The sequence below is a fragment of the Ptychodera flava genome, chromosome 1 (assembly GCF_041260155.1).
Source record: "Ptychodera flava strain L36383 chromosome 1, AS_Pfla_20210202, whole genome shotgun sequence".
NCBI lineage: Eukaryota > Metazoa > Hemichordata > Enteropneusta > Ptychoderidae > Ptychodera > Ptychodera flava.
Genome location: NC_091928.1, coordinates 55,070,606 through 55,093,269, shown reverse-complemented (window position 1 = coordinate 55,093,269; position 22,664 = coordinate 55,070,606). Strand labels below are relative to the sequence as shown.

General features: G+C 38.2%; 2 protein-coding genes and 1 long non-coding RNA gene across 8 annotated transcripts in view; 1 reads left to right on the top strand and 2 right to left on the bottom strand.

The window, feature by feature from the left end:
• The window catches only part of LOC139141471 (arylsulfatase J-like), a 90,174-nt gene that overhangs the window by 33,142 nt on the left and 34,368 nt on the right, over positions 1-22,664 (bottom strand). The window lies entirely within an intron of this gene.
• Positions 1-22,664, top strand: part of LOC139141229 (uncharacterized) — a 135,131-nt gene that overhangs the window by 89,282 nt on the left and 23,185 nt on the right. For both annotated transcript variants that reach the window (XM_070710857.1, XM_070710865.1), the window contains exon 7: positions 1,332-2,294. In XM_070710857.1, coding sequence (XP_070566958.1) covers positions 1,332-2,294 — 963 coding nt within the window. The remainder of the gene's footprint in view (positions 1-1,331; positions 2,295-22,664) is intronic.
• On the bottom strand, positions 3,284-13,656 carry LOC139141619 (uncharacterized). Of its 2 annotated transcripts, none has more exons than XR_011554211.1 (4): positions 13,386-13,656; positions 9,559-9,638; positions 7,619-7,723; positions 3,284-4,825 (listed from the first exon to the last, which is right to left on the bottom strand). It is a non-coding gene; the product is annotated as an uncharacterized lncRNA (long non-coding RNA). The 2 variants fall into 2 exon arrangements; XR_011554210.1 differs by lacking the exon at positions 13,386-13,656 and adding an exon at positions 11,648-12,271.

The following is a 22,664-nucleotide window of genomic DNA, read 5'->3' as shown; positions in this document are numbered from 1 at the left end:
CCCATAAACTGTATAATTTCCTCCTATTTGGAGAGAATAACAATTAAGCTGTCTTGTTAGCTGTCTGTAGTAAACCCATAAACTGTATAATTTCCTCCTATTTGGAGAGAATAACAATTAAGCTGTCTTGTTAGCTGTCTGTAGTAAACCCATAAACTGTATAATTTCCTCCTATTTGGAGAGGATAACAATTCACCTGTCTTGTCAACTGTCTGTAGTAAACCCATAAACTGTATAATTTCCTCCGGTTTGGTGTCATGGATATGATCACCTAGTATATCATACACATAGACATAGCAATCTGGTCGTCAACATTATCCATTTGCATATTTTATATCTGTGCTTTATAATAATAGCTTGAATAAACAGAGATGTAACAGCACAGGACTATGACTCTAAACAACACAAACCATAATATCTGGCATTCATCAGTTTAATTCTCACATACAGTTAGCGTAGGCTATGTCAGAAAGGAAACCATAACCAGCTTTCAAAACTGATCAGATGCATAACCAATCATACGGTAAATTGTTTACCGTTTCTTTAAGGTTTTGAAATAAATATTTTAGAAAGGTTGTCCATATATGGTTGAAAGACAATATTTTGTTGGTCCAGACGACGGGGGGGGGGGGGGGGGGGGGGGGGGGGGGGGGGTAACAAAATAAATTTGAGGTCACAATTTGGTTATAAAAGCTTTTCCTTTAAGATTTGTAAAGTTACAGTGTACTTGAATTATTGCATATCATTTGATAATTTGTTTTATTGAAAAGTAATTTCTCATGGATATGGTTCTGGAGATTTTAAGCTTTCTCTGTGAGATCAATATTAGACAAAAATGCCTTTAACAGGCCATCAACTGGAAACAGTGCTGTCATATACCACATTATTTAAATTCCCAAGCTCAATAACGGTGATGTCATGTACCACACTTAAATTTCCTAGCTCAGTGATGGATAGACTGAAAGATTCCGTCGCGTGCGGGTGCTCCGACACACTGCGACCTACGACCCTTAAAAGGGTCGTAGGTCGCAGTGCGCCGGAGCGCACGCACACGACGGAATCTTTCAGTCTAAGTGATGGAGAGACTGTGTTGCAAACTGTTTAACAGGGGTAACATTTTTGCAAACTTAGCTTCTGAATGGCACAAGGCAAATAGTTGGACAAAGCATTTTCACATGGTAGTCAAAGATGATGCGATTTAGATTTGCAAAGTATTTATATTCTGAACCCTCTATCCCATGTCCAATGAATATTGTTTTATTTAAAAGTTTTAAATGATCTAAAAAGTGCAAGTAGTCAAATGTTGGTAAAATTCTGTTGTTTATATACAGAAACAACTATGGCTTCAGTCGATGATATTTACATTAAACCTGAATTCACTGACATTGCGAAAGATGATCCAACACAACCTGAGAATACGGGAAAGAAGGGATTTGAGATGAAGACAGCCACATCAACACAACCTGAGATGACTGGCAGGGAGGGAAGTGAGATGGAAACAGCCACATCAACACAACCTGAGATGACTGTCAGGGACAGAAGTGAGATGAAGACAGCCACATCATCACAACCTGAGATGACTGTCAGGGAGGGAAGTGAGATGGAGACAGCCACACCAACACAACCTGAGATGACTGGCAGGGAGGGAAGTGAGATGGAGACAGCCACACCAACACAACCTGAGATGACTGTCAGGGAGGGAAGTGAGATGGAGACAGCCACACCAACACAACCTGAGATGACTGTCAGGGAGGGAAGTGAGATAGAGACAGCCACACCAACACAACCTGAGATGACTGGCAGGGAGGGAAGTGAGATGAAGACAGCCACATCATCACAACCTGAGATGACTGGCAGGGAGGGAAGTGAGATGGAGACAGCCACATCATCACAACCTGAGATGACTGTCAGGGAGGGAAGTGAGATAGAGACAGCCACACCAACACAACCTGAGATGACTGTCAGGGAGGGAAGTGAGATGGAGACAGCCACACCAACACAACCTGAGATGACTGGCAGGGAGGGAAGTGAGATGGAGACAGCAACATCATCACAACCTGAGATGACTGTCAGGGAGGGAAGTGAGATGGAGACAGCCACAGCAACACAACCTGAGATGACTGACAGGGAGGGAAGAGAGATGGAGACAGCCACATCATCACAACCTGAGATGACTGTCAGGGAGGGAAGTGAGATAGAGACAGCCACACCAACACAACCTGAGATGACTGGCAGGGAGAGACATGAAGAGGAGACTGTGGCCATGGTCACCACAGCAACAGGGCATCAGAAAGGTAATATACATTTGCTGTCAATTTAAATGAAGTTTGGCCTATTATAAAGGATGCCATCATTAATAAAGAAAACTGCAAAGATACATAATAAACAATTGTGGAAGTTATCTAAGCTTTGGCTACGAATCAGTAAAGCTGAAGAAGAACACTTGGATTTTGGAGCTTATGTAGTCCTTGAAACTGTCTTTATAGGAGATGGGCATTTCAAAGAAATCGATCATAATAGTAGATCAAAGTTAGATAAAAGAAGGGAAATCAGATTATTCATCCATTAGCAAAGTTCAAGAGAAACACTTTGATTTTCAGACTGATGTGTTCCTGGAAACTGTCTTTATAACAGATGAGAGGCAACATGATTTCTGATTGCTTGAAAAAATTATCACAATAAACACCTTCCAAATTAATTTAGCAATATTCCAAAACATTTTAAAAATTATTCATTATGTTTTCAATTACCAGCATGATGAATATTATTTTATATACATATAATGTCATTAATAATACATTATCTCCCAATACCAAGTATTGTTTACTTAGCTCCTCCTAAATTTTTGAAAATCATTTGTTTAATCATGTGATTTTCAAAAATCACATGATTAACAGTGAGATTGACAAAAACTCCTCAGAACAATCACGTGATTCAATAATAAAATCACATGATTTTTTCCCAACACTTTTTTAATCATATGCATTTACTCTTGATTAATCACTATGATTTCTTGGCATTCATTCTGATTAATCACATGATTTTTTTAAAAAAAAACAAAGCCCCTGTGTGTGCAATTTTTGTGTTTTTGGCTTCATGTTGAACAGTGACTTCAAAATCTTTTGTAGACCATGATAGCTCAAGTATGGAGTTTACAGAAGTCACTACTTACGTTTCATTGCCAGATATCAAGTTTTCGTGGTCAAATGAATATTTTCAATGATCGAGTCAAACATACTCCAGTCTCATACACACATACACAACAAGGTGATATACTGATTGGTTCTAATTTTAACATTTTATTAAGCTCACAAAATTACCATGCCAAAATGACAAAAATATCTTCAAAACAGCCATTCTGCTTGTATTGACAGCAAGTCCACATTCATTTTAAAGCTTTATTTCACACTAGAGGATCAGAAACTGTCACCTTTGATTATTTTTATAACTGTCATCACTTTCAATATGTCCTTCTAGAAGGGGTGACCTTTTCACAGATGTAGCCGAAAACTACAAAATTAATTCCTCAAGGTTTAGAATCAAGTAAAAGCCATTTTCTGCTACTTTGCATGGTATTCTTTCTCATTTTAGTGGGGTTTCTTTTATATTTTTTACATATTTGTGATCATCTGATTCTATCTTCCTATTTTGCAACACACAATTTTACCAGAGTAAGGGGCTTATACTGAAGCGACCCAAAGTTTTCTGTCTCACAAGAATTTCTGCACGGTTTGTGAACACCACTCAACTTTGTACTTACGTTCAAAGCATAAATATTAACACCTAAAGAAATTGAGAGAGACTAAAAAAATACTGACCAATGACTTGATAGAGTTTTCTATCAATCTCACAAACTGCATTGTCACACAAACAATCAAATTGCTACTGACAGTGTAGACAAACATTTACAAAAGAAGCAAACTCAGCGACCATTTCTGAGCCTACCTTAAGCAGTACTTTACAGCACTTTGTAAAATCAATGTGATAACACAATCCCTGGATACCAAAGTCAAATTTTGACCAAAAATTGCCGCAAAATACAAAATTGCAGATTTTTTCATAATTTCAATATTTCACATAGAAATAAACCCTATTACATATCAAAGCTAGCAGACAACTTGTTTTTGGGAAAGAAATTGTTTGACTGAAAATGTGAAAAATTACCCCAAAAATACAAAATTGCAGATTTTATTGTAATTTCAGTCTATCACATTACAATAACCCTACAAATCTATATGCTAATATCAAAACTATGAGACAAGTTGTTTTGAAGAAGAGGCTTGGAAAGTAAAAAAGATGACAGAAGGCAACACAGGACAAAGGATGCCGCCACACATCCACCTATTAGATAAGGTCCACTGACAGAAGAGCTAAAAACAGGGCCGTAGAGGGTTGCAGAATCATTTAGGAGGGTTACAGAATCCCTTAGGAAATGGCAAAACATGACCTGTATCCTGATGTACCTGTCAAATGTGGAAAAGAAGACATATTTGAAACTAATACATTGTAGCTGTCCATTTATTTTGTGCCTCTTAGAAGATTGGGTGGCCACCAATAACTTTTTGAATGTGATCCACTTTTGCACAAATGAAGACAAATTCATATTTATTCTTTGAAAGCACTACGTCTGTTTTTGCTACAATGTATTTTACTTGAGTGGGAAAAATGTCTTCTCTTCCTTCCTTAAAATCTCTGAATGTATTGTCTATAGACCATTTGCCAGCTTCTTCTCAATTCTGCCTAGGTAGGGATAGTCAATAAATGCCGTTACTACCCAGTCACCATGGTAGAAAGGTTCATTTTGTAGAATATTTTTCTCATTATCCTGTTGAAAAAATAGAAAATTATTTTATGTTAGCTAATCAGTTTTCCATGAAATGTATGAGCTTTTCTTAGATATTTTATGATTCCTTTGGATATCTGTCAGCACAGTACTTTGACATGGATATTAATTAAGGACAGTATGCAGTGGAAAGCAGAACTCATCTTGTAAATATGACATTCTTGTATTTACTGCAGTAGATATATAATTTTTATAGAATTTCTTGCGTATACAAGAAATACATCTAAGTGTAGACGAAATAACCAGAGTGTCACAGCATGTCACTGCAGGTGCACTTTGTATGAACATTAGACCATAACTTAACTGTCTAAACAAGCATTTTGTTTGACCAAAGCTGGCAAATATTCAAAAAAATATAAGTATGCAAGTCTGATAGTCATAATTATGACAAATCTGAATTGGGTCATCCAAACACACCTGCATTCAAAAGCAATCAAACAAATAGATTCTGAGAACTTTGATGATACTTGGACTTTATTGACCAAATCAGCAAAAATTGCCCAGAAAAGTTTTTTTCTGATATTTTCTCTATTTTCACAAAACTTATACAGATAATTCCAAATGGACCCTCATTTCAGTGCAATCTAATGAGCAGTTTAAAAGAAGATATTTTATGAACAATGGATAACTTGCCCCAACAGTTCAAATATGTAAAGACCAGCATGCTTTGAACCAACCTTACAGAAGCATGAATACCAAGTTTCAAAGCAATCAAAAAAAAGTTCAAGAGAGAAAGATTTTGTGAATTAGAACAGGCAAAATTGCCAGAAATATAATAATATGACAATGTCACTGACATTTGAACAGACAAAGGTCACACCACCTAGTGACCAGCATACAAACTTTCAAACCAACTGGAAACGCAATTTCAGAGAAAAGGTTTGAATGTGAACAAATGACAAACGACCGGCATCAGACAAGATGAAAATGAACGACCACACATTTTATTAGCTCCGCTGTCAGCGACGCGGAGCTTATCAAATAGGTCGATTATCCGTCGTCGTCCGTCGTCTGTCGTCCGTCGTCGTCGTCCGTCAACAATTGCCTTCTCCTCTGAAACCGCAAGTCCAATTGCTTTGAAATTTTATATGCAGTTCACTTGGGGTGACCTCACTTCAGTTTGTTCAAATCATGGTGAAATTTGCATATTTGTATTTTTGGGGCATTTTTTGGTGTTTTTGGTAAAAAAATCTTCTTCTCTGAAACCGCTCGTCCGATTGCTTTGAAATTTGATATGCAGTTTGCTTAGGGTGACTTAAATCAGATTTGTTCAAATGGTGGTGAAATTTGCATATTTGTATTTTTAAGGCAATTTTTGTCATTTTTGGTAAAAAAATCTTTAAAAATCTTCTTCTTCAAAACTACTGGTCAGATAGCTTTTATATTTGGTACATATGTCTCTAGGGATGATCTATTTCAGATTTGTTCAAATTGTGCAGAAATATGCAAATTTGCATTTTTAAGGCAATTTTTGCCATTTTTGGTCAAAAATGTATTTCTCAAAAAGTACTGGTCTGATAGTTTTGAAATTTGGTATACAGGTTTCTATAGATGAACTAAGTAATATATATTGAATTTCTGATGAAATCTGTAATTTTGTATTTTTGGGGCAATTTTTGCCATTTTTGGTCAAAAAATGTGTATTTCCAAAACTACTCATCTGATAGCTTTGAAATTTGGTATAGAGGTCTCTACAGATGGACTAAATGATATTTATGGAAATAATGATGAAATCTGCAATTTTGTAATTTTGGGGCAATTTTTCCCATTTTTGGTCAAACAATGTGTTTCTCATAAAGTACTGGTCTGATAGCTTTGAAATTTGGTATACAGGTTTCTACAGATAAGCTTAGTAATATATATTGAATTTCTGATGAAATCTGTAATTTTGTATTTTTTAGGCAATTTTTGCCATTTTTGGTCAAAAAATGTGTATTTCCAAAACTACTTATCTGAAAGCTTTGAAATTTGGTATACAGGTTTCCATAGATGAACTAAATGATATTTATTGAAATAATGATGACTTCTGCAATTTTGAATTTTTGGGACAATTTTTCCCATTTTTGGTCAAAAAATGCATTTCTCAAAAAGTACTGGTCTAACAGCTTTGAAATTTGGTGTACAGGTTTCTATATATGAACTAAGTGTGATATTTTGATATTATGATGAAATCTGCAATTTTTATTTTCGGGGGCAATTGTTGCCATTTTTGGTCAGAATATTTTATTCTCAAAAAATCACTCATCAGATAGCTTTGGTTGACATGTTCTTAGGGATGATCGGATGTGATATATTCAAAGTATGATGAAATCTTCAATTTTGTATTTTTGCAGCTTATTTTAGCCACTTTTTTCTGGCCACTGCATTGAGTTATCAAAGATTTCCACCTTCTTCATCAACATGTGTCAAAATAGTTATTCTGTACATAAACACAGCGGAGCTATATCGGCCGCTAGGTCGCTTGTTAGGTAAGCGCTGCGTCGCTGACAGTGGAGCTAACAAGTACAGCCACCAACAATGAAATCCAATTTATCAAGACATAGCAAAACAGACAAATAGCAAATGCAGCCGAGTAAATCTTACTTGTGAATCACAGCCATAGAGTGGTGTGATAACAAAAGTAAAGGGAAATGACTGTATTGCGTGCCATTTCAGTCACAGAGACTTTTGGAGCTATGCTAGGGTAGGGGCTAACACATTGATATATAACATTCTTCACTATCTTCGGAAAGCTGGGAAGGGTTTGATACACAAGCAAAGTCTCATGGTACTCACCTCTGTCTTTCGTCCACACTCTGTTTCATTTGTAATGTCCATTTCAGGTGAGACAGTATATTCCCGATAACAGTTCTCTCTACATTCTGAGTTGTAGTTTTCTCCCTAAACGAATGAAATTACGCAAATACCATAGTGTGTTATTATTTCACCCTAACTGTAATTTCTGATTTCTACATGTATTACAAGTTCTTGTAACACTATGCTAATATCTACCTTTGTTACAGTTGTAGTTTTTGTACAAAAATTAACAAAGGGTCAGTCGGTTGAGTGCCACTACAGTATTTGAATAAAACTACCCGGTACATATAACACCTTTTCAAGATGCTATGCTGCAAGAGCAATCAAATGTAGACATTCCAAAGGGCCTAACCAAAACAATAGACCATACAGGGTCTATGCCAAAACCAAACAAAAATTCAGACATACATTTTCTTTGGTTTCCAAGGACATCAATAGCAGATGAAATCAAGCAAACCCTGATACCTCTAAGCTAATTTATTCAAAGCGCATATCACTGAAATGCTCTGTAGCAGACATTGTTAGTGCATCAGTTGATGTATAATCTAGAGTTTTGTTTGGCAAGTAACTCTTATAAACTTCACCAATAAGTTCTGATGCAGGTATTGTATCTCACAATTTTGATTTAAGGATTTACTTCATGCTGTCAACACTGACATATTTACTCTCATCATCACACACTGGACAAGTCAAGTGTCTTACACAGCACAAATGCACACAAATACAGCAACAGGAGAAGGACCATGGACGTTAACACTATGCCCATCCCTGCATATCCTATCTATAGTCTACATCATGCTACGGTACAAATGTTACAGCACTTTTGTCACTTCTTCCCCATCTCAATGAACACTGTATGATAAGATGACTACCAGGGCTCCAGATTTGTTTAGGAAGAACTAAGCTTCATGGCACAATATGTTAATTGTTACAACCAATCCACAACTCTCACCTGCTTTCAAGCTCTCCTGAATTTGATTGCACTCAATCATCTTACAGATTGTAATCAATCATGAACTGAGAATTGCAATGCCAACAGCCAGGCATGGCAAGTGACATCATTGTCACACCATTCACTAACTACCTGTTCTAAGGAAAGCCATGCACACTGTGTAAAAATGGTAATGTCCTTTTTACTTTCTGTGTGTAAAAATGACAAGAACTGTTTATGGAACCACCACCGGCTGACACTGCAAGATTCAACATATTGTTACAACCTCAGATGACCTTGTCACAACAATATAAATTTGTAAATCTGATATTGTTTGCTTATAACTTTCAAGTTGTAAATGAAAAGGAACACTCCAGCACTGCTAACATTTATCAATTATATCTTGAGGCTTTCGAGGCTGCTCTGATATCATTGCTGATTTAAATACCATCAGTATTATAGTATCATTACTGAACAATTTCCTTTTCAACAAATCTTGACATGACAGGTATACCAATAGATTATTTCCACAATTCAAGAAAGAGTTAATGCAGCAAAGAAAACAAGCTGTGTATAATATATAATTATGATGCCTGTAGTTGTTTCAGATTATAATGTGCTTTCTACTAGATGATAAAGAAAAATTGTTAGAAAGACAACAGAAACTCTTGTCTGGAGAAAGATACTTTTATACTAACAAAAAAATTCCAGTGGATGTAAGTGGATTGCCTACGGAAATGCACGATAATCTGATTGTGCAACAAATACAGGTGTCACAATAGATTCTGCATGGATGACATGTTTTCATCAGAAATTCTTGCATGTAGTTCTGTTGTCAGTTGAATAAATTCTACAGAGAACATTCCTAGGACACTTAAATAACTCTTTTGCTCTGTCTCAAAAAAGCAAGACCTCTTTCACATATAATCTGCATATTTGAATATCATTATACCTCGCATCTTGCACTAATAGCTCTTTCATAACTTACCATCACTCATCTCCATGCACACATCTATTGTCTCCATGACACCTCCTGTCTCTTGGAATTCCTCATACTCTTCCAGTGTTCTTTTGCATAACAATGGTGAAATAAAGAAAGTGTATACAATGTTAAAAGAGTGTAAGTGACAGCAATGCCATGTAGAGCCAGAAGTCTGCTATAGATCTAGAATTATCTCAACCCGAGTCAGTTTGCCACATTCTACCATAGATGTACAAAAATAGAAGGATACAGGACAGCCCGATATCCAATTCATGCCTTATCTATCGTTTATTATCTCGCTGGTCTTTGAAGCTGTGGCATGGTTGCCGCGATCAGGGCGGCTCAGGCCATGGATGTATTTTTACATCCATGCTCAGACACACCCACTTCACTCATAATATTGTGAACATCGAAATATTGTCCCCAAATTCATAAAAACATAGGGCCAAAGTCCCTGAAGCTACTATAGACATGGATACAAAATTAAGTATTTCCTGACTGTATGAAATTATCTCACTAAGGTCATCCTACGGACAAGTAAACTAAATATTAAAGCTGTCTGACCAGCGGTTTTGAAAGAACAAGCAACTCAACAGTTGACAGAGCTCTGTTGAGTTATGTAGAGAATAACCTTTTGTGACACATGTATTGATGAAGAAGGTGGATATCTTTGATTAACATTGTGAGTTCTGTTTAATAAGTTGAGACTGTACATACTCAGAGAAAGCACACTGAAGAGACAGAGGTTTGAAACTTAAGAAGTTCAAGGTCATCAAAGCATTATAAGGAATCATGTTACACTTTCATTGCACTGTTTACACAGATTGCATAATTGCTATAAATAGCACATGAGGAATCTTTATACAGCCCAGCTTTACCATAAAAACCCTATCACTTTGACCACTCTTTTAATTGACCACTCTATTTTTTTCCTCAAAAAGGTAATTTATTTTATCCTTACCAAGTCAACCATAAATGGAAATTAGAACTTTCTCTATCTCTATCTCTATTGACTATTTTGAGCAATTTCTTTTAGATAACATACAGGGCACAATAAATGACGGTTCAGAATATGTCAAAGTTGGGATTCAGGAAAGTTGCCTTTACATGTTTTAATCCTCCAAGATGGTAAGCATTTCACTGTGAACTGTCACAAAAAGTTGAACTTTCTGATAATTCTACACTAAAATTATTTTGGCTTTGATGATTTCCTAATTAATTCAATTATTTAAAATCATATTAATTATTTTTTTCTGGGTGAATTGATAGGGTTTATACAGTACAAGAATTACATACAATGTAAGTCAAATTTTGACCAAAAATGACAAAAAAATTCCTTAAAAATACAGATTTGCATATTTCATCACAATTTGAACAAGTCTAAGTTGGGTTACCCCTAGGGACCTGTATACCAAAAAACAAAGCTGTCTGACCAGCGGTTATGAAGAAGAAGATTTTTTATCAAAAACACCTTTTTTGGCATTAATTTGCCTATTTTCAACAATATCAAAAAATTAAAAAAAATTGTTTCTCAAAATCCTATTTTTCATCTACACAACAAATATCAAATCAGTAAGTACTGCAGTTCTCAAGATATTAGAGTGGACGGACGCCTCACAAACGGACATACATACATACATACATACATACATACATACATACATACATACAGACTGATGACGGACGCCGGACGGATACCCATCCCAATAGCTTCTATAGACTATAGTCTATAGTAGCTAAAAATTCAAACTTGTGAAATTTCTTGCGTTGAATGCCCAGACTGAACAAATCTCAAATAAACCAATACTGAGAAAATCGACGCATATTTGACCAAGTTATTCTTTCCATGATGAGGTACGTAGTAAGACTAGAGACTTCCATCCATGATCCATGTTCTTTTGAAGCGACTTGGATAAAGTCCCCTTGGTTGTAAAATTACTCTCGCTTACAAAGTATCTAGACGCGGAGTCTTGATTTTTTCTTTATTAGGAGGTTCAAGGTATGAACTCTTAAAAATGTTTGTCCTCAGTGCCGGTTCGACTGGCCGTTGCAGTTATCGTATTCTAAAAAGAATAGGCTATATAAGTATATTTACGGTTCGCCGATAGTTCGTTCCCATAGGATTGCGTGCAAATGCGTTCGTCGTTCATGCTATGGTTCAACCGGTTGAAGTCACGTTTCCAGACATTCAAAGACACCGCTGATAGAACTGTTATGCCCAAAATAAAGTCGTATATAAAGGCTTTCCTGTCTGGTAATCTTTGGCGATCTGAGTACCTGGCCGAAAATTTCCCTGGTGATTTTTTCGCCGAAGTCCATTGCGTCGCGTCACCATTTCTGCTCGGGTTGAGGTATTGTTCAACATGTTCAAGAAGGGGAAAGGTTACTACACATGCGCAGTTCTTGTTGTACTGTGTTTACGTGAGACAGAAAGTGAGCCAGGAGGTAGATAGTCGATTGTTTCCTCCTCGATGAGCCGCATATCATTGTTAAGATAGAAAAGGGTCGTAGTATTGCGACAACAACATTACTGGTCTCGAAGGACGCTATTTTAGACGCTGTCTGTGGCAATGCACGGAAAGGCTCGACGTGTTCCGATGACAACCCGAAGGCACGGCTATTCTCGCCCGCGGGCTATCCGGGTACTTTCGGATTCTGACGTCATTTTTTCCTCACAGAGCCGTGAAAACTAATAATTGAAGTTCGGATTTTTCAACCACCATATAACTTTTAGTTCTGCTTTTTTTCCACACAAATTCTGTATCATTCGCTCTATTAAAGTTCTGTATCGTCTGATCTCTCATTCTCCTCGCTCGTATGCGTTTCACCTACTGACGTCACTCCGCGGTCGCGAATGAATAAAATAACATGCTCGTGCCATTACGGGATTACGACATTACATAATCAGCGGCAGCTTTCCTTCGAACCACGGTCCGAACCGTGCTTGAACAAACGCCTAGCGGAGCTTTCTGTATCCTTCTATTTTGACCGTGATTTTGAGCAACAGTTCTACCGTGTCAAAAAGTTGTAAGAATTTTCTTTAAGTTATCTGCTTTTCTTTCCTCCCAACTATAATTGACAATAAGTGCTGTTTTCCTGCTTTTGGTTCTTTTATCGGCGATTAACTTTTCATTTAGCTATAAAACAGATTTTAGCTCCATAGTTTTTTTGAACGAGCCCGCCAACAACGCACAGTAAACTTCTGGAGTTTTCTCAATAAGCTTATCGCTCAAAACTAAGTGGCGCGGAGTTAGTTTGAATCGGTATAGTAGCTTTCGGTAAAGCAAACGACAAATATCTTGCATCCGCCCCTGTGGTGGACTTCGTCTCGAGAAAGCAGCTATGGGCGGTATTTTAGGCCCTACCGAACGCTTGACGCAAGCTACGTGTAGGCTGTGTCAATCATAGGGGCAAGTCATCGCGTTGGGCGTGTCCAATCTTTCTACCTCCACAAGGGACCGTGTGTTAGTGAATATGAATGATGTTCTTTGTTCTTTGCTTGATGACTATTTTGCAAGCTCCACAGAAAGTTCCTTTTTGTCAACCGTTTGCGCGAATCTTTTCGTATCATCGGTGACAAATTCGTCGATAGACAGCTGTACTGGCTGTTTTCCAAGATGACCTGATGATGTACAAGTCATTACTTTAACTTCGAAAAATGCAATCGATCGGTCTTCGGACCACGTTTTTTGACATATTTATTCTCGTTGCCAATTATTTATATACAATCATTAATGCTTTGTTTTGAAATCGTAATGACTATACTGAAGAACTAGTATAAATGCGCTATGTTAGTACATGCATTGAGATATCGTTTCTAAATGAAGTCTTACCGTTACTTCGTCCTCAGCTACTGGTGTGCGTTAAACCACTTCCCCAAGGGGAAAACGGAAACACTTCGAAGCTTCCAAAAATGTAGCTACGAAAACCGTCGTCAGTCATGTTGTAACAAAATCTCCAGTACCTTCTGGTGATATATCTTGGCGCGCTCCGAAGTATAAAACTATATCTTAGACTGTGTAGACACACAGTCCCTCTATAGAGGGACTATGGTAGAGACTTACTTCTCAACAAGCTGTCGCTGGCTGCTATGGCCGATGTCTGTTTTCAGCATTGCCTTTTACAGAGCGGGACTTACGTCATTTACAAACAGGGTTTTCTTGTTTATATTTAAGCTTACATGCAGGCAATAAGCCGCCAATGTAGTTAGATCGACAGTTCCGACATGTATAAAGTTAACGTGGATTACACAACCCTCTACTACCTCCATGCACAATCTGAAGGTGTGGCCAATTTTAGGGGTGTCTACTGCTGCTACTGCTCCACAGCCATCATTCAAAAATTCATTCACAGACAAGGAGAAGAAAACAGTATTGAATTTGATTACTATGATGTTACAGAAGTACAGTAGTGATCGTGATTTTATTACGAAATTCACAGAAGTCTTGCAGAGTTTGGTTGTTGCGAATTTTATTATCAAACCGACTATCCATATCATCAAACGACATCTCTCAAACAAGTGATCCCATGAATAAAATTCTCTTGGATTTTGTTGAGATTGTTGCTATCAACATGAGTACAACTTAGCTGCTGCAAGATATCCGATGCGATCGCGCTAACGTAAATCATTAGATCTTTTTGTCTCCAGAAAATGCAATGTATAATGTTCCCGATCGTGTATGCGGTACCATGGACATCCATGGCGGTACCAGTGTGACAAATGTAGAAAACTAGAGGTCGACTTTATAAGAAAGACACGATAGCGTCAAGGGGCTACCGTGTCAAAGAAACGAAAGGTGCCGCCTTGTATCATAATGGCTATTAATTTTTAACACCAAAAGTCAACACATTGTACAGCGTCATGTTTACAGCTTGATACATAGGACCATTTGACAAACTTGCTCCTTCATAAGAGTAACATGTGGGTAAACTGTGATGAAGTTTATACTTGATTACGGGAGTGTTCAAATGTCTGAAAATCTGAGAAAAATCGAAACTATCTCGCACGTCAACGATTTATCAAGGGTCAGAACACATGTCACATGATTACTTCTTTTGTTTTGGCGATATACCATAGCAGGCATGCGCGCGAGCTCTCAGCTTGAGTAAAAGTCCGTTTTTGACATTCCAAGCCAGAATTTCAATATCCTGTTATGATATAATAGCCTCTAAATATCGGAGATTTTATCACCTTACAGTTCTGGTCAAACCCGACTTCCAAGGACTGAATCTTAACTTCGATACTAAACGATACTAGATTCTATCAAATCACGGGTAAATAGCCGATGTATATCGGAGATTTCACCACCTGTAGGAGATCTAGCCAAGCCAATTTAACTTCGATACTGTATAGTCTCAGAGTAGCCGTAAATATCAGATATCATATAAAAGTGCAATGTCGCGGTGTCTTCGGATTCACCGGAGAAACTCCCTGCATAACGTTCACCCCACTCACGTGTTTCACATGAAAACAGAACACAAATCATTGTGTTCACCAAGATCAAACATTCACAAATCACAGACTTGAACCAAGTCTAGTTTCGCATAAATAATTAGCCTATAACAACTTCCTGTAATGACAATAAACCACTGAAACAAATCTTTATCTCGAAATCCAAAATGAGCGCATGAAAAAGAGAACTGAATAATGCTGCAATGCGCTTGTTGGTGGACAAGTTAGATAGGCAAAATTCACTGTGATAGCAAAATACATCATTTTGCAAAGGCCGCGGCGAATGACTTAGGAATACCCGAAGTTTCACCGGCCAGACTGTACGTTAAAGCCATTATGAATGATAGGCTATATTTTATGTATTCATCTATTCGGAAATCTTTAAGATACTGGATCAAGTCCCATTTACAGGTTCCTCGAAAACTCAAAAGAAAGCTGAAATAAAACGCTGCAGGAAAGTGAACGAAAAGTAAACAAACAGTAACAAAACCAAACAAAAATAAAAAATGTTTACAAAACTAAATTGAAGTCGAGTGCAGGATACACACACAAAATAAAAATAAAACAAACAAATCAACAAAAACAGCCATCAAAAATAACATGTCTAATGTCATTCTTAAACGAACCACTAAAATATCGATATTATCATGATTGTTACCAACCAATTCATTAAAGTTGCTCATGCATCTTTTGAGTGGAGAAAATTTTAAAACATTGATACGGCTACGGGGTGGTCTGAATGTAGGACAGGAGTGCAAAATTTTGCCCGGTGCATTGCATTGGATAGAGAGGTTGACATCGTTAGGATGTGACTTTATTAAGTTTTTGTATTATCTGTACCCGTCTTCGATAAGAGATTTGGCGTTTGCTAAAACTTCAAGCTATCTTTAACTGCAGCCAATGTACCTTGCTATGGTTTGTCTTTTTTACCGAAAAAGATGGGAGAACTAGTACAGTGCATCTACTTGGTAAACGCCCTCTCAATGAAGGGAAAGCCAGAAATTGAAAATACCGCTCTAGCACCTGTGACGATGGGGTGAATGATTGTCCAAAATCACAGAAATCATCTTACGGCAACCAAGTTTCATTCGTATATGTACTTTTAATATTTCGACTTCGCAATGTAATACTTGAAAATGCGACTTAACCCTGTATTTCCAGCCAACCAGTCAATAAATAAATAAATATAATTGTTATAACTTCAGTTAAGTTTTATGTCCTTGCAGAAAGGCTCAGACAAGACAGTTGAATTTTTTCTACATACCATATCGAACTATATTTGTTTCATTGTTTGGTCTGTCGAGTCTTACATTTTGACAGATATGAACGTTTCTACTCGCTGTCAGTGAAGTCTTACTTTGTTAGGACGAAACATTTCTGAGTCACTAGGACTGAGTACTGATTTTAGTAGAAAACCCTCGCCATTTACAACTAGTAACTCATACTTCTAGGAGAAGTGAATGTATAAGACATGGTCTAGATGTATCCACGTTCGTCCTGACCTCGACCATAAACATGTGGTTGCTGTAATCACTACAGAAAGCCGGAGTGAAAGGGCATTCAGTTTCGGTTTGTATTCATATATATTACGATACTTTTCAAGTTGCATTTTGCATCAAATCTGTTAGACGCACCGAATTTGGCGAAATCTTATGGACCAGTGACAAGTTTAGATATTAAGTACAGATTAATCTATATATCCATTGAAAGCCCGCGAGAAATCATCTCTATCGTACCACACTCTGTGATCGTACGGACTCTGTCGACGTGATAGGCGCGCTGTCGTCGATCACACTAGGGCTCTAATTGTACATCACTCTTTCATAATCTCAAGAGCAGGTTTGACGCAGGCTGGAAAGTCCACAACCCTCACCGTCCCATCAAAGTGCAAACTAATTTCGATTAATTTTGTCATGTAACTGATGAAATTTGATATCTTTTGAAGAGTACGCTGCTCTCCGGCTGGGCGGTAGTTGAAATGGCAGACTTATATAACATTCAGTTCTCTAATTTTCGCGATCGCAACGTTTCGTCATTTTGACTTTGTGGACGAGGCATACGCCGCAATAATTCATATTTTCCAGACAACCACTCATAGATCACTATTTGAAGGTTGATACCGACGCGTCATTGAAAATCACTGCAGTACAGCTCGAAACCTATTATCTGCGTACCCGTGATACTGAGACAAGAAGTATATGCAAGCCTGGTACTAGTACCATATAGGGCGTGAATGAGCAACACAACCATATTCTCTTGTCATATAAATGACTCAAATTGCACAATTTTTCACACCAGGAAAATTTTTTATGACATTCACGATGAATTTCGACGGCTATGGAAGTTTGGTCGCCGCTGCTGTATTGCCCGTTTCGAGAACGAAAGTGTGCCAATTTAATATGAACCAATCCGTACTTGCAGACTTTCCGTTGGAACTAGCTTTACAACAGAATGATTGCGTTATCTCTGGAACTTTATGATACCAGTATTCCTCTTTATATGCAGACGTCACGTAGTGGTACTACCAATCTTGAAGGTCGGGCTTTGCACATTTAATAAACGATATTTACTGTGTAATCTCTTGTAATGGAGTTTTATCACTGGCTCCTGCAGCCAAAACGTCAAGTCTGCGCACGCCAATATAAATGTGCAGAAATATCATTGATACTAGATTTTCTATACCTTTAACTCGGCAGGCGCTGGTCTTTGAAAACAATGATGCTTAATCGATTTATACTTGCAATTGAGGGATCATGAAATCGATAAAATATGATACTACAATAACGTAACACAAGTTGTACGTTGAGTTCACTAATTACTGGGTCTGCTGAATTCACGACGTGTACCTGATACATGCCGAATTCCAATATTAACACAAGAAAATACTAAAAAACGTCGATAGTATTTTTTCATACAGGAAACTACAAAGTATGTCGACATCTCTGGAGCAGCATGCATTCCTATATCCGACACTAAACTTTGATGACAGCTAGACTCATGAAATCACCGGTAAATATTTGAAATCTATCGGTGGTTTCACGAATCCACAGATTCGGCCCATGCAACACGACTTCCTCAGTATGGCATTTACTCGGATTTTAGGCGATACAAGACTTATAAAATGGCAGGCAGATAACAGAGTTGTTCAACCGTGATCGTGACTTCCTCAAAAGACAAAGGGCAATTTGACTTCGAATGTATACTTTATTGTATACGTATAAAGTGGCATGTTCCTGCCCTTTTTATTGGACGTATCGTCACCTTCCGCAGCTGGCCCTTCAAGAATTCCTGTCTGATTCTAAATAATGTAATGAATAAGAATCAAACCTTCTAAAATTTTGATGACTTATACAGTCTTACTATAGTAGCCGTAAATATCCGATATCATGTAAAAGTTGGAAAAAATATTCGCTTTCCTCACTAATATGTAGTGTGAATCGTAAAATTTCCTTAGCGTTGACAGAAGTCGCACAGTGCACTTGACTAATTTGACGAGCAAGGAGACCATATATACTTAGCCAGCGATCACGTTTAACCCTGCCTTCAAAAAGTTGAAAGTCTACTCCTCTTGAATCATGCAAAAATGTTTTGTAAATGATCGGGAAAAAACCCACAGACGCTACTACGATACAATAAATTTATAACGCCTGGTATCCGTCAAAAACATTCACTGGCGCTTTACACAGTGTAACATAGATATGCTCTCTCGAAAAAATCTGGATTTAAAAACTATACGTAGTAAGGGTACTTGATACAGAACGAATATGACCAAGTCCCCATTCCAAAAGCATATGAAAAGGCAGCGTTCACCATATGACTTGAGTTGTGTCAGTGGAGTTTTCAGAGATAATCCATTTCCTGAACGGAGAGATATCTTGAAAGGTTACTGCTTTCGGTGATTGCTGTAGAGCCGTAGAACCGTCCACAGCCTAGTCGGTGAGGACTAAAATATTGACTTTACTTCTGTACAAGACTGAAAGCCAGCGGAATTTTATCACACAATAGGAGATATGTTCTTGTTCTTCACATGTGCAATTAAACGTGCAGCAGAGTTTTGTACTCTCTGTAATAAAGTGATGTTGGATGCCGCTTATCCCAATCCATGAAGGCAAGACGTTGCACAATTTTTAAATTTTACCATCTGGTATCGAGGTTTAAAATAACAACAATTTCGGGACTCTAATATCGATACTAGACGATACTAGAATGACTTGCCTTGCGCCTTATAGACATGCCGAGAAAACAGAACTGACCCAGCCCAACTTCCGTAGCCCGACTCTAACTTCGATACTAGACGATACGATACTGATTCAAACGTCGATACTAGACGACACTAGATCTCAAGTTGTCATAGCGCGGGAACATATCCGATATATATACATAGGAAATTTCACCATCTTACAGATCTGATCAACACCGACTTCCTTAGTCCGACTTTAATATCAATACTAGACGATCCTAGAATGACTTGCCTTGTGCCTAGACACGCCGGTCCTGTGATTTCGCCAATATTTACCCTCAATTTATCGGCGACTCTAATATCGATACTATAGACGAAACTAGACTTGTCAAAGTGCGGGTAAATCTCCGATATTTCGGCGATTTCACAACCTTACATATTCGCTACCGAGCCTGACTTCCGTAGTCTCAATCTAATTTCGACACTGGACGAGTCAACATTTCTCAAATCGCGGGTAAATATCCGATATATATATCGGCGATTTCACAACCTTACATATTCGCTACCGAGCCTGACTTCCGTAGTCTCAATCTAATTTCGACACTGGACGAGTCAACATTTCTCAAATCGCAGGTAAATATCCGATATATATCGGAGATTTCACCTCTTACAGATCTGGCGAAGCCCGATTTCCTAAGACTGGCTTAAACTTCGATACTAGACGATACTAGATTTTTCAAATCGTGAGTAAATATCCGATGTAGATCGGAGATTTCACCTCCTAACAGATCTTGCCAAGATTTGTCGAATCGCGGGTAAATATCCAATATATGGGAGATTTAACCACCATTAAAGATCTGGTCAGGCCAATCTAATTTCGATATATCCGTAAATATCCGATATAATTATAAAAGTGCAATGTCGCGGTGTCCTCCTCTCATGATGACTGTGGAAACTGTAAGGTAATATATCAAGCTGCTTTTGGCGAAATATGAAGTCACGCTGAAGAAATAACCGAATAAAACACGCAAGCTGCTTGACAGCTAGCGTAGATTTTTCCATCAAAAGTGTATACACGGAAGGACGCTTCCAGATTCTGCAATACAGATTCTGTTCCAACATTTTCCAAGAGGAAAATGAATCGTTCGGAGATCGCGTACGTCTTTAGCTCGACTTACTCGTCTGCTTTCAAGAGAGCTGAGAACATTTTCGAGATTTGGGTAAGAATTATTAATAGACCTGCATGTGGGCATACATGTTACTACAGTACAAAGGGTAAATATAGTTTTATAGGCGGTAATCCTGGGAGCTATCCGTGAAAACTGTAACGATTAATATTCTGCAAACGATCTCAAACAATTTGAGGATGGTAGACTTGTTGATCGTATCTTCGAATCGGACACGTCATGAACGAATGGGCAACTTGCTCTCTCACATTCCTGCCAATGCAATAAGGTTGCAACCCATTTAAAATTGTGGCGCAGATATAAGTTCCCTACATTGCTGAAACATACAGTACCTAAATTGTGCTGATGCAAACAACAGACAGTGAATACACATTCTATTTCGTTCTCTGTACTTTTTTGTTTTTCCATCTTTGTAAATTTCCTTGCTTTTTTAATTTGATTTTTCTGTGTTTACCTGATGTCTTGATGTTACGATGTCCCTTAAATTTGAAGTCTTGGGACGCAACGGCCCCAATTTCGTTAAAGCTGCAGGGCTGCACCATGCACCACTGAACATGAAGCGTGGCCTGCCGTGTGCCAACTGTCATGACTATCAGCATGTCACATGTGTTCATGGTCTAAGACACAAAGGATGAGACGAGGTTTGTGCATTGTGCCACAGTCACTTGTGGTCTTTATGTGCTCCATAAACGTGCGTATGCCTTAGAAGACCTTTCTCAGGCATATGTACACACGTCTATGGGCATAGACGCAGAACGGAATAGACAGGTGACTGTGCTGTGCTCAGAACTTTGACTGGCCTCGGGATCGTTCTAAATTATGTACATATAGCCTCTATTCCCCCCCACCTTTAGGTGTTTGATATCTTTTTGCATCAAGTGAGTGTTAGAGTTTGCAAAAACAGGTCATATCCACCCTGGCCCGCACGCCCTCAGCTGACTCCCTTCCCCCGTGGACGACATTGATTGGTAGATTAGAGCGACGTTAGGGCTTCCCAAAAGCTTCTTGATCTGTTCTGTATGTTGCATTCCACGATAAGCTTATTGTAGAAAAAAGTTATTTCTGACGAAAATCGGGACTTTGCTTTCCTCGTTGTCCCAGTTCACAACTCTTACTGCTGTGCTTTGAGTGTAATTGATGACGTCGAGGTTTTCGCAACCATGTCGGACCATGCGACCAGGGCCGATGTTACGCGTCAAAGAACGGCAATCGGGACCAAATCACATTGTCGTTAGGCCATAGACCTCCTCCGATCGGGATACTTTACTTGTAGTTCATTGCCATTGTTCGACACCGAGCGTTCATGCTGATGTTTTAAATCTCTGTCTTGTTTGCAATCCCTTTATGATATCACAACCCTTACGGGGTCTGGATTTTAAATTACGATGGCGTGAAGACTTATAGCAGCTGTCTTTAAAATAGGCGTTTAAAATAGTAAATGACAGAAAAATAAATGAAAGTATGTATATATATATGTAAAATTACATAAATATGTGAATGCTTGACATGTTTTGTGACGAAATATGGGTGAAAACATTGAGACGGGATATCATATTCATGGTTTTCTCTCGACTGCGCATTTGCGCAAATTGAGCACTGAGCTGTTGTCTTATCTGCCCGGAAAAAAAGTTACTGACAGCGTGGATGATCGCACACAGATTACACATCGAGCAAAGATGTCCTCACATTTGATCGGGTGAGCAAGTGTATTGTGTAGCGTCCTGTGAATTTGCTGTTGTTTCTAGCATAGACCCCGTGTTTTTTTGAGGGTATAAGTTTCTAGTCATCAACACTCCGAATATCGCCTGCCATTCAGCTTTGGTGACATATGCATGACGAGGAGTGTATGCTTGAAAAAAATAGCCAACGACGTAGTTTTTGTTCAGTCTCCATGGATACTAGCGCAATTTTATGTTCATCAGTTCATGTTTTGATAGCGATAAAGTTTGAAAGCAAAACTTGAAATACTATATCAATGATAGAACTGTGGAAAATTCCAGCTTCAGCATTGTGTAAAGCGTATGCGCCTGCGCTGAAGTGACGATCGATCTCGATCGCAATGACGATCGTTTGTTCGGCGACCTTGGATCGGCGCATAATTTCATGGATTTAAACCCCTAAATTCAGACCAAATTGTGTAAAAGGAAGAAAATACGTCAAATTGTGATTCGGGGGAACCTGCGGATAACAAATCGACAGCACCCCGCAAAGCTGACAAACATCATAAGGTCGAGTAGCCTACGGGTCCTGCATATTGAGCTTAGACAACCCAACTGTAATGATACGGGGAAGC